At 34.5% G+C, this 13,976-nt stretch overlaps 1 protein-coding gene across 1 annotated transcript in view; it reads left to right on the plus strand.

The window, feature by feature from the left end:
• The window catches only part of COL24A1 (collagen type XXIV alpha 1 chain), a gene marked incomplete at its 5' end in the record, with an annotated part of 394,608 nt that overhangs the window by 98,823 nt on the left and 281,809 nt on the right, over positions 1 to 13,976 (plus strand). Inside the window, 2 exons of the mRNA XM_082667637.1 lie at positions 8,000 to 8,053; positions 10,100 to 10,144. Of these exons, the coding sequence (XP_082523763.1) occupies positions 8,000 to 8,053; positions 10,100 to 10,144 (99 nt within the window). The remainder of the gene's footprint in view (positions 1 to 7,999; positions 8,054 to 10,099; positions 10,145 to 13,976) is intronic.

Here is a 13,976-nt window from a genome sequence, read left to right on the forward strand (position 1 = left end):
AGGACTGTTTTTAAAATACCAAAGAACTCCTGTTCTATTTTACATGTTTTACTGTCTTTGAGAAGCTTCTTGGAGCATATGATATGAACCAAATTATTTAAAAGCATAAAACCATCCGCTGATTTATAATGGAAAAGAAGAATGCTGTTTAAAAAAATGGGAGACACAGGGAAAGAGGATATATATGTATTTGTTAACTTCATATTTTATATATGTTACTAATTCCAAGTAGCTCTCTTTTTAATGCAAAGTTTCCAAACTTTCTTCTGTAGTGTGCAGTCAGGAAATTCTATAGCTGCTATTAAAAAAGCATTTTACAGGGCTCCCAGATTGATTTAATCAGTAGTCTCTTGTAGTAAGTTGAAGCAAATTTATGTAGCTCCACGACCTAAAATACCTCTGCTAGAATTGATTTTTCCAGGATTGAAGGTAACGTGGTATTGGAGATTTGGATTGACTCTCAACAGTACCTAGAAAACTGTTGTCAGAATACACAGGTTTTCTAAGGACTTTTTCAGATCTGATAATAATAGATTATACATAATCAAATCATATTATATTTGAAGTTTGACAAAGAGCAAAAGAGTACTCAGTTTTCTTCCTATGAATATCAAAGTATCGCAGCCTTAGAATAGTGGACAAAATAACACGCTTAAGGCACCGGGACTTCAGAGATGTCTACTTTTCCAACTATAGAAAGGAGTGTCTCCTTTTCTCTTACAGGTTTCTGTTAGAAGAGTCTATTTAAAGTAAACTGTATTTTGGCTTCTAACTTCAGTGTTAGAATTTCAGAATATAAAATCCTTCTGTTAGACATCTGTTATTAGTTCTATCTTTAGCCCCAAACAATCTTAAATACGTATTGCACAGCTGTGTTTCAAATACATACATTTTATGGAGAATTTGGAGACAGTGTTTTCTTTGTCCCAGGAAAAGTTTGAAGTTGATTCATGAAGAAAGAACTACTGTTGCTAGAGCATTACAAAATATTGTCATTAATTTTTCAGTGATTCTGCCTCTTTCAGGAAAAAATGTATTTTCTGGATTCTACTTTACTGGGATGATCTGTAGTAACTATGTTTGGCTAACTATAACTTGACAAGATGTATGAAGAGACCAGGACTTTGAATTAAACCCATCTTCAAGGTCGGGTCAGTTACTGAGAAGAGGGATGCCCAATGAACTGTAGTTGGTAACTTTGGGGAAGTCCAGGAAGAGCATGATTTCATAGAGGTATGACACCAACAAATGGGAATTCAGGCAGGCATTTATTTTCAGGGTGGATAATGTAAGAGAAAACTCAAGAGAGTCTTGTAGGTTATCAAAATCAGGCATGTGGAAATGTGAGTGCAAATATGGAAGTGAGGTTTGGCTTGGCTTGTATTCTCAGTGTGGGAAAATGGCAAGAATGAGGCATGACCCTTATGATTGAGGGATAATGTGTGGCAAAACTGGTTCTTGAACACAAGAAAAAGGAAGAGTCCAATTCCCAGAACTAGAGTACAAGCTGGTAACCAGTCTTTAAGAGCAAGGCAGGAACTTGAGCCTGAGAACTGAGGCCCAGATCATAGCTAGGTTAACAGCAAGCCTGACTTGATGCCAAATCTCCAAGAATTTGTCTAAAACCCATTAAATTCCTACCTAAGTTTAAAATTAGTCTCAACTGTTAGGACATGGTTGACCTTGAAATGTGGATCAAATTGTCTTACCTATAAGGAAAAGAAAGAGTCAGAGACTGGATTATCACAGAGCACTTTACACTCCAGCCTTTACCTACAATAATTGTGTTTCCCTTTGAAGGATTTTAAAATATCAGGATTTTCTAGTAGTATGTATTCATGTGTAGAATGTGTAAAATTAACCTCTGGATTTTATGTTAGTGTGTCTAGTCCTAGACAATTTAGTGCAGTCTTCTGTTTTCATTGCTTCGTCTTGGAAAAAGTTGAATTTCTGTTTTTATTGGTAATGCCTGTTTACTTTATCACTAATGCCTGTTTAGTATATATGTCTTTTATGATAATTTTAATTTATCTCTACTTTAGATTGAATATATTATTTCTATACATTTGTTCTTTAGAAAGAGCAAAATGTGTTCATAGTTAATTGTAGTCTTTAACAGAAAAATTTTGCAATGCTTTTATTTTTTAATTCCATAAATATAGTCACCAGTATTTTATGGTTATTTTAGTCCTCGTGTTTCTCTAGTTATTTTATATTCAGTGTTTATCTACTGTCTTTGTAGAACTAGGAAAATAATTCTTTTACTAGACTCCCTAAGCAATAAGTTTTCCACTGTTTCCTGATATTTAACTGTACCACCAAGTATAGTATCTGTGTGTAGTCTACAATATTAACACCACATATATATTCAGGCATACCAAGTCTAGAATACTTGTTTTGTTCTTAGTGTTTGATAACAGTACAATAAGACCCAGGCAAGAGAGAAACTTGATCTGGGCTGTGCACTTTAGAGGACCCTGTACATCACAAACAAATAAAATAAAATGTATTTTAAAAACTCTTGATTTTCCCATCACTCAGGATTTAGCACTTAGCATTGGCATTGTGTGACCTGTAATCCTAGACATCCATTCTTGTTATTACGTATTAGTTACCTATTGCTATGTAACAGATTGCTCCATGTTAGCAGTTTAAAACAATAATAATAAATATATATTATTTCTTATAGTTTCTGTGGGTCAGGAATTTGGGAGTGGCTTATTTGGGTGGGTCTAGCTTAGGGTTTCATATGAGGTTACAGTCAAGATTTTGGGCAGAACTGCAGTCATCTGAAGGCTTGACTGGGGCTGATCTGCTATTAAGGTGGCTCACTTACTGGCAGGTGGGAAGTCTCATTTCCTCTCCATGGGGAACTCTCCACATTGCAACTTGAGTGTCTTCACAGCATGGCTGTTGACTTCCACCAGAGCAAGTGGTCCATGGGAGCAAAGTGAAAGGTATAGTGCCTTTTATGACCTAGCCTAAGAAGTCACATTCTGTTACTTCTATATTCTGTTAGTCACATAGGCCAGCCAGGAGTCAAAATGGGGGGTCACTACACAAGGGCATTAATACCAGGTAGTGAGAATCATGAGGGTCCATCTTTGAGGCTGGCTACGAAAGTATTTTAATAATGTTCAAGGCTCAGAGAAATTCTTCTCCACATCTCTTTCTTATAACCTCACATCTGAATACCATGAAGTTTTGAGGCTGGTACCACTGCCAACATTAGAGACAGAAACTGCTTGAGATTGTGATGAGGACTGAGCAGGCGGTAGAAGCACTTTGGTTGAGGAAAGATGAATTTACTTATCTAATTCTCCTTTTAGTATGAATGCAATAGGCTCTTGTATAATGAAGTACTGCTTCAAGTAATGCAAACTTTCTATTTTCTTGCTTCTCTTTGTGTTCTTTGTGTTTGGCTTCAGAGGTAGTAGAACTAGTGCAATATTTGCAATAGCTGAGACTGAGAAATTCCCAGAGACTGAGAAACATTTTGTATTATTAAACAATTCGTATTACTCTTAAATTTTGTATATCATAGGTATAGAAACAAAATTCATGAAGCATGATAAAAATTGTTTATGTAGGTAGTTAGATGGATAGGAAATTGTAGAATTATGCAGTTTTAAAAAGATATTTAATTAGATTACAGTAAAAATGTTAAAGTAAATATAAAATTTTAAATTTATTTAACTAATATTGATTATTCATTGATTATAATTTTCAATAGAGAATTAAAAGCAGTAGAAAATCTTCAAAAAGATTATTTCCTTAAATTCTTAAAATCTAGAAACAGTGTGAGTACTCTTACATTGAGCATTACCACATAGTAAATTCTGCAAATAGGACTTTATTTAAAGGAGATATAATTACCAATTATATTAGTTTTCTATCTGTTGCTACATAACAAATACCACAAACTTAGAAGCTTAAAATACACCCATTAATAAATCTCATAGTTTTCATCAGTCAGCAGTCCAGATACTACTTAACTAGGTCTTCTGCAGTCAAAGTGTCAGCTGCTGCATTATCATCTGCACGCTTGACTGGAGAAGAGTTCACTTCCAGGCTCATTCAGGTTGTGAGAAGAATTCATTTCCTTGAGGTTGTAGAACTAAGAGGCGCTGGCTCTTTGCTGGCTTTTGGCTATAGCCCAACTTCAGGTCCTATGCACTGTCCACAGTTCTAGAGGTCACTCACAGTTCCCTGCTGTGTGGCCTCTCCAACACAGCTGCTTATTTCATCAAACTCAGGAAGACTCTAGCTCCAGGCTGCTAAGATGGACTCTTATATAGTATAACATAATCACATCATTGGCATCCCATTACCTTTGCTCTATTCTATTTGTTAGAAGAAGCAAGTCATAGTCCCACCACACACAAAGGGAGGGTATCATACAAAGATGTGGGCAACAGGAATCATTAGGAGTCACCTCAAAATCTGTCCACTACATTGATCAAACAGTGGAAATGAGCAAGAAAATTATTCATAACTTGAAGAGATCAAGTGAAATCCCTGAAATGTCATATTCTTTACAAAATAAAATTTTACAACTGATCAAAACAATGAAAATGTAAAAAATAGAATTATGTTCACAGAAGTAACAATGCAACTCTGGCATGCCATTTATTTACTTGTTTATTTGTTTGTTATTGAAGTATAGTTGACACAACATACAGTGTTGTGTTAGTTTCAGGTTTATAGCAAAGTGAATCAGTTATACGTACACATATATCCACTCTTTTTTAGATGTAATGGCCCATATAGGCCATTACATAGTATTGAGTAGAGTTCCCTGTGCTATACAGTAGGTCTTTATTAATGATCTGTTTTATATATAGTAGTGTGTATATGTCAGTCCCAGTCTCCCAGTTTATCCCTCCCCTCTTTCCACTGGTAACCATAAGTTTGTTTTCTATATCTGTAACTTGATTTCTGTTTTGTAAATAAGTTCATTTGTACCATTTTCTTAGATTTCACATATAAGTGATATCATATGATATTTGTCTTTGTCTGACTTACTTCACTCAGTATGACAGAGAAGATGATTATTACATTCATGAAATTGGCAAGTTGGGCTAAAAGGGCAAAAATTCAAGCTTTCCTATGGATGATTATCCTGGAAAATGGCCATTATATCCTTTGGTAGTAGGAGGATATTTCTAAGAGAACACAGTTTGATTAAATTAGGGGTTATAATTTTCCACTAAGTAAATATGAGAGAAAATTTAGTATTTCATTTTGCAACAAATTCTTTCAAGTGGAGAAAGAAATTGTAGAAACTGTGTCATTTGTATTCCAAGTTCGAAGGCAGAGTGTTTTGTCACTACTCTTCCATATTTCACAACCAACATTTAAGATCATTTTTTTTTACAGTGAAGATATATGGTTGCAAATACTTAGGTTTATTTTATTAAAGGAATTCAGAGCTTTACCTGCAGTAAAAAAAAAAAATGCATATAGTTGCCAAAATTGAAATAACAACTGAATAACATTGTACAAACAGTGACATATTTAACAATATAAAACATTGGCATGATTTTCTTCAAAAGAAAATATATGTCCAATATGTAGCCAAATATAATGATGCTTTTTATGGAATTAACTGTACTATATTTCATGAAACAAGAAAATGTAGGAATTATTTCAAATATTGATGACACGATGGTCAACATGTAAGATGGGTTAAAACAAAAAGATATCTCTATCTAGAATAGAGAGTTAAAAATGAACTGCTTAATGCATAGTAAAGTGAGAGGAGAAATAATACATAAAAAATGTTAAAGTAGGCGTATTCTCAGTTCAATTAAATTGTTTCGGGGGCAAAGTGAAGTTGAACAGCTAATATTTATTATATGTATTATTGAACTACCAAAAGAATAGGAAGTTGAAATCAATAAGTACTTATTTCGTTGTTTTTATGCTGGTTGTAGAAAATACAGGCTTTGTGATAAGTGGAGAACTAATCACAGTTCTCTCCCTTCTCCTAGCAGGGAGAAATCACTAGTTGTGTGGGATGCTGAACTGGAGAGCAGCTCCTCCCACTGGATGAGGGTGGGGGGCCAGTCGGTCCCAAAGAGCACATTCTCTAGGCAGTCCTGAGTGAGTCCCCAAAGATGTTTTCAGCACTCCCACTCCTTGTTCAGACCAATTGTTTCCTTGTTTTTTGAGAAAAACTTTATTAAGATGTAATGTACATACCATAAAATTCACCCCTTTAAAGTGTACAATTCAGTGGTTGTTAGTATATTCATAGACTTGTACAGCCATTGCACTAATTTTAGAACATTTTCATCACCTCAGAAAGAAACCCAATATTGTAAGCAGTCACTCTCCAATTCTTCACCACATCACCAGGCCTCAACAACCACTAATCTACTTTCTATCTCCATAGATTTGCCTATTTTGAACATTTCACATTAATGGAATCATGTAGTATGTCCCCCATTCTCTATTATTTCACTGGGGTTTCTGGAAAATCTACTTATGATCCATCTAAAAAATCAATCATCTCATGTTTCAGATTTATTACAGTATTTTTCTTCTACTTTTTCCATTACGTGTGTATCACAGGTACTTTCAAATACCCATAATAATTCATACTGAATGGAATGATGTATTGCAGATTTGTGAGCTTATTTTATGGTCAACAGGATTTGACTTCCAAGGACAATGAGAGCAAAATGCCTGCCTGAATTTCAACTGACTTTGAAGGGGGTATGGCTGCAATATGTTTGACTATACAGATGGTTTTTGCATTATCCTCTGATTACAAAATAAGAAAAACCACTCCTAGTACGAGTTAACTATGTCTTAGAAACATCATATCTTTTTTTCCATTGTTAAACCATCTTTTCAACTTAGCCCATTCGTGTTTGTACTAGTGAACGAGTGATTATTGGCAGTCTGTTGAACACATAATATTTAATACTGACTTGCCTAAATAAAAGATTATAAAAATCTAATAATGTACTTTATTTTGTTAGCCTTAAAAGTTTTTAAAACTGAGTGTTGTCAAAGTGTTCATAATAAGTATTATAAAGAATTTTGTAAAGTAGCCTTTTAAAAAGGAAGCTTTGAAGTTGATAAACTCAATGGTAAATCTCTCGAGAAAAACTTTGAGTATATAAAGCAAGAGTTACTGAGTAATTGAGTTATTTTACAATAGAATTTATAATGAGGAAGTGTGTTAATTTACTGTCCTTCACAGTTTTACTGTAGAATTCTCAATAGACCTTTGGGAAGCTTATATTTCAATCTCACTGCATTTTGTATTTACAATATTTATGTGCATTTTCCCTTTTCTTAAATGATGTTTTTACATGTTGTATTGTATCTTGGAATGATGGGTTAAAGTATTTAATATAGCATGGTAGAACGAGCACTGACTCTGCAATCAGACTGCCTGCATTCAAAGCTCAGTCCCACCCAACATTAGTGGGTGCAAGTGACTTAACCTCTCTGTGCTTTAACTTCTTCAACTATGAAGTGAGGATATTAGTACTCATTGATTTGACCTACTGTGAAGACGAAATGAAGTAGTGTATATATAATAATGTGTATAAAGCCTTTAGCCAAGGTAAGTGTGCTAAGCATATGCTAAATATTAATAGTCATTTCATTCTCTGTGGTGTGTGTATAGGAACAGCATGAAATAGTGCACAAAATTAATGGATTGGTCCACTGGAAATCTTGGTTCTGTTTCCTCTCATTCAGTGGTTCTTTACATAATGGATAGCAAATTTCTATTTTCTCCAGCTTAACTTTCTGTATATATTGAGTGGCATGTAAAATAATTTTATAAACTATAGAAATAGTGTACTTAAAATCAATTAAGTGTTATGTAAAACAAATACACATTTTTGTTGCACTATAATTTATAGGTTAGGAAATAAATATTTCCTATTACTAAGTTCCTTATCAGAAAACACAGCAAAAATGAATTCTTTATCTATTTTGGCTTTAATAGCATTTCTTTCTTTTTTCTTTGGGCCAGGGTTTTCCAGGTGACTTTGGAGACAGAGGCCCTGCAGGTCCTGATGGCAGTCCTGTGAGTAAATTGTGATGGTCCACCCTTGCAGTCTAACATCACTCAAGACTTCATAGCAACCGTACTTGCCATTCTCATTATCACATTCCTGACAAGCACTCTTGGCCAGAGAGTTTTGATACCACTGAGCACATTCCACTTTGTGGTTTTACAGCATGGGAAATAAGACAAAAGTGTTATAAATTCTGTTTTGAGAGATAATCATTAAAATTAATTATTTTGACCATGTTAAACATGACTGATTATTTAAAATATTAGAAGTATGCAATCACGATACTGACTTGTATATTTGTGGGGAGGGGCATGGGGAAAAAAGCCTTTCATGTACATCAAGGTACTAAAAAGCCTCATGTAAAAATTGTGCATTTGGTGATTGCTCTTTTGGACTCAAACCTGTCATTGATCTACCTTACTTTTCAGTATTTTATAGAGAAGTCTTTTGGGGGGATTGTTTAGATATCTATGTTCAGATTAGGGAGTTAAAATTCTAAAATTAGTTTAATTATATTATCAAAGGATGATGATGGAATGCTGTTTTTTGACACTAGGCAGAAATGTCTTTACTTTTTACCCTCAAAATATGGCTGTCCCCCAATATATGTCATGTACACATTCTTTTCATAAGATTTTTAAGGTGAGTTAGAATCAACTACTAAATCCTTGGATCATAAATTAGGAATAGTTCCTATATTTAGACTATGTAAATTATTAGCATTTATACTTAAAGTGTTTGAAAATAGTTTCTTTTTTTATTTTTTTCTAAATTATAACTGTATTAGTTTATTCAGTGAATTTAGCAAAAGTTTTATTTGTTATAAGGCTTGGAAAATAAAATAAGAGTAGAACTGATTTCCAAACAAATTGTTAAAAAGTTGAATCATGTCTTAAGTAGAATGTTTACCATCTTATTCTTGCCCATCATTCTGGGGAGCTTCCCATTTCAGGCATAATAAAGTAAAGCATTATTTACATTTTTTCTTTAATACCATCTATGTCCTTGCATACCTAGTGTGAAGCCATCTTATTTAATGTTTTGTCAGTTAAATATACATGAAGTTTGTTAGGGTTGGACTCCTAACAATATTTAAAAATTTTCTCTTTGAAGTCTGCTGCTTATATTTAAAATATAATACTTCTGGAAGAACATTTGGAGTCTTCTTTAGAATGCAAGAATAAATTGGATATTTTCAGTTTATTGGTTTATTATTCTCTATATTTTATACTGTACTTTTGTTTCAAAACAGAATTTGAAATGCAAAAATAAAGGGAGGGTGTATTCTTACACTTTGTACCCTGTAAATGATGTAACTCTGACATGGAGTAGATTAGGAATTATCACAAAGACTATAACGATGATTCTAAGACTGTCACAAAGATCCATCATGAATCAACTGGAAAAATTTAGATAATTTAAAATCTCATACAAATAATTTAACAAAGTTGGTAATTTCTTACATTTGTATAGTACTTCAAGAAAATTTTCAAAAGCTCATATATATATATATATATTAGAGTTTTATTATTAACTGTAATAATATATATATTACAGTTTTAATTCTTTACAAAATGAAAACAAATATTACTATTTCAGTTTCATAAATGAGAAATTTAGAGAATTTAAGTAATGTACTTCAAAAGAGCTGATAGTGTTTTAAATCATCTGAAAATGTTCTTCTCACCTGACATGCTGACCACTTGTCTTTTCATACTACATATAGGCTAATTATGTTTATAATGCTGATTATTAATGGGATTCACTTCCTTTATTAGATACATAGGAGACACAGAGAAATCTATATCCTAGGCTAGGTGGTAGTCCTAGTATCTAAAAGCATGAAGCCAGGGCCACTTTTAAAGAATGTAAGCTGCCACCAGAGGTTTGCACTTCTTAGGAGGATGCATAAGAGTAGGGAAGTTGCAGAAGTTAGCTAAAAGAAGGTAAATTTTGATATATGTTTTCCTAGAAATTTTTGTCTTCATCTTTAGAAAATACCCTTAGTAGTTTGGAATCATATTTAACCAATTTTGCACATTTCTCTTACTTAGGGACTTGTAGGTAGCATTGGTCCTCCGGGATTTCCTGGGCTTAGAGTGAGTATCAGATATCATCCTTCTTATCAAATATTTTTGTGTGTATTTATATTTGTTAGATGTGTTTTTAAAACTTTACAAAAATGAACAGTTTTAGTGTCATTGTTGAATATCAACCTTGCTCACATGTATTTCTCCACCAGATATGCAAATTAGACCAGTAGTATGAATTTAAAAATTAATTATACTTTAGGATACGCTGAAATAACAAATTTCTACAGGTTGATGTGTATGTGTATTTATCTTAAGGATACTTAATCAAGACTCAGTTTCTCCAGAAGTGTAAGATATAGAATAGCCACTTCTTTCCTTTGAGACAGTCTTTCATACCATCTGGTCTAGAGAGGCAGATAGGTCTAAACAAAAGCACATGATAACAGTAGGCTTTATGAAATAAAATTGAATAAATGGTTAGGAAAACCATCCTGGACAAAAGGTAGGAGCTGGACTTCACCAGTGCCATTAAACATTCTAATACCTAACTTATTCATTGTACTTAAAAAAAGTGACTATATTATTTGTTAACTTAATCAGTTTTTATACAGTGAATTCAACTCTTGAGTTTCACTGAAGTTTCTGATGTCAGCAAAGTACAGTTTAAAAGCAATTCTGTGGAGGCCAAAACAATGTAGTCCGGATATGTAGCTCTCTGATAAATTTTTGATTATTCATTGAAGTAAACAGACTGTTACTTTTGATATATCTTCATAAATATATTTCTCTCATCCAAGCTTCTGGTTCATGACAGGAAGTAAATTACAGATATTTTAGATAAATTTAGAGCCATATGCTTTAACATTGAGCTAGCTAAAGATAAGATTAACGTACTTTTATGACATGTAAGGAGCCTAATGAAAATAGAATCTTTAAACTATTTCTGTTCATCTAAAAGTAGGGCATGACCATTGGCTGAGGTAGAATTTTCTTTAAAAATCAATTTAGGGCTTCCCTGGTGGCACAGAGGTTAAGAACCCGCCTGCCAATGCAGGGGACACGGGTTCGAGCCCTGGTCCGGGAAGATTCCACATGCCACGGAGCAACTAAGCCCGTGTGCCACAACTACTGAGCTTGCGCTCTAGAGCCCACAAGCCACAACTACTGATCCTGCGTGCCACAACTACAGAAGCCCACGCACCTAGAGCCTGTGCTCCACAACAAGAGAAGCCACCACAATGAGAGGCCCACGCACCGCAACGAAGAGTAGCCTCTGCTCACCGCAACTAGAGAAAGCCCGCGCACAGCAACAAAGACCCAATGCAGCCAAAAATTTTTTTTTAAATTAATTAATTAATTTAAAAAATCAATTTAGAGCTTGCTCTATTATGTGAAGTAGGTAATTAAGACTCTAGAGTTTTGTGCCATAAATTATAGCTATGGTATTTTTAGCTTGAACTTGAACACAGGTCCTCTGACTCCAAATTTAATGTTTCCCCACCTTAACTGCCCCAAGTCAGAAGGTGGCAGCTAGGCCAAAGGAGTAAGTCAGGAGTTCATTTATTGGAACTGTGGTAAAAATCATCATGAACTGTGGTAAAAATGGTAAAAATCAACACGATTTAACTTGCCCATTTGAGATGGCAAGAATATAGAATAAAGTGTTAAGGAACCTGAGTAAGTCTAGGACATTTAAAGTTTTCTCTTTCATAATAATATTAGTGTAGTAATTATAATAAAATCAGCAATAACAGCCCACTTTCATTTAGTATTTTCTATGTGCTAGTCACATGGGTTAGGTCATTTAATTCTCAGAACAACCTAAGACCACTTAGCTTATAAACGTTGAGCCCGGATTTGAAGCCAGATGACGTACATCCAGAGTCCAGAATTCTCTCTATTGTGCTATACCACCTCCTTAAAACTTACAATACCTTAAAATATATACTATCTTAAGAGATTTCTTTAGACATCATGAGAAGCTCTATGTGAAGGTGGAACCCAAAGAACCAACTTTTTTTCTCTGAACTTAGAATAGGGCTAAACCTGTAAGTGGTAGTCACTGGTCCTATCAGTGGGGAGAGACAGGAAGTAGGGGAAGAGAATTGGACCCCAAAGATACTCTTTGTGCATTCTTGATTTAACCTATTAGCATTAAATTGGTTAGCTCCAAAGTTCTGTTATTATGCTTAAGATCAAGACCAAAATTCTTAACATGGTGGTTCTTCTCTGCATCTTGAGAACATACTCTGTGCACTAGCAAAGCTGTTTGTTCTCAGATGTCATGCAGCCTCCCTACTACATGGCCTTTGCACCTGTTTGTCTACCTGAAACACTTTACCTTTACTTTTCTGACTAATATTTAACTCTTACTCATCTTTCAGTGCCAGGACTTAAAACAGTTTCTGACACATAATAATGCTCAGTAAAAATGGGCTTTCTGTCCTTTCCCTTTCTCCACTCACTCTTTGGTAGGTGCGCAGAGATTCTACAGAAATGAAAATGGCTAATGACACTAACAGTCATTTTTGTAGTCATCATCTCTTCTGCAGTGACATAGATGGCACCTTATACTTTTCAAAGTACTTTCACATGTGTATCTCATTTGTAAAGTAGGTAGAGCAGGTATTATTACTTCCTCTATTCTACATTTATTAAAAATTTTAATCAAAATAATGTGAGCACCTACTGTGTATCAAATGCTGAATTAGATGCTAGACCTAAAATTACAAATTAAGATTTCTGTTTTGGGCAGCATTATAATCTAATGGCAATATCATACAATATGATTACTGCTATAATGGACTAAAGTAAAGCCACTGAGAATGGAGCAATTTGTGTTATAGCAGAAAGTCAGAATACGCTTCACAAAGGAGGTGTCTTTTAAGCTGTTCTGAAGATTATATATGAGTGGTGGTGGACTGGAAAAGGGAAAAGGGCTCTTAGGCAGAAGAACGCTGTATTCAAATGCACAGAAGAGGGGGAAACTGGAATGTTTGGGAAATGAAAAGAGGAGTAGCAGCATGGCAGCCTAGGAGGTATGGGGTGATGGGAGCAGAATGGAAGGAGATGAGGTTTTGTAGACAATTGAGAAAGATTATGTGAACTTTTGTGTTTCCTAGTAAACAGCTTATCTGTTTGCCCAGAACTACAGCCTCTGCTTTATCTCTCAGGTGTTCCCTTCCAGCAGGTATAGTTTCTGACAAGAGATGATACTGCTTTCTTTAATTTTTTTTTTCCATGCAGTTGATTCTTATTCTCATTTGGTTTCTTAATTAGTGACAGTGATTATCGCCTGTGAGTGGGTGGGAATGGTTGAAAAGCCCAATATGGAATTCAGTCTTTTCCACTATGTGTTCACTCATGCACTGTGATTGGCCAGTGGCTGCTGTTTTGCACAAAGAACCTTTCCTTGGGTCTTTCTGTTTCTTTGACTGACTTTGACTCAAAAGTTCTCTGTTAGTTGTCACTGTGTGGGAGGCTTTTTTGCCTCTGTCACTATATCCCTGACACCCTCAGCTAAACTCTTACACATGAAATTATTCCTTCTGTCTATTCCATCTTCTTATGGAAGAGAAGTGTGGTAGGTAGGTAGTGCTGAAGGACTTTCAGGTTATCTTTGTGGAACTGAAAACAGCTATTAACCTATCGTGGATCACTTTCAGAGGGCTATAGTTTTTTAGGAATAGGATTTTCCATGCAACTTGTGACATGCCACAAAATGTCTTATGTTGCTTGGAAGTTTCTATACCCATACCATTTTACTTTCTAATTCTTCATTTTTCTAAGTCTTTTATAATGAATAATTTTTTATTTAATAGATCTTTCTTGGAGTATAATTGCTTCACAATACTGTGTTAGTTCTGTTGGGGATATCCCCAGCAGAATATGGGGATAT

This window comes from Grampus griseus, assembly GCF_964374135.1.
Source record: "Grampus griseus genome assembly, chromosome: 1".
NCBI lineage: Eukaryota > Metazoa > Chordata > Mammalia > Artiodactyla > Delphinidae > Grampus > Grampus griseus.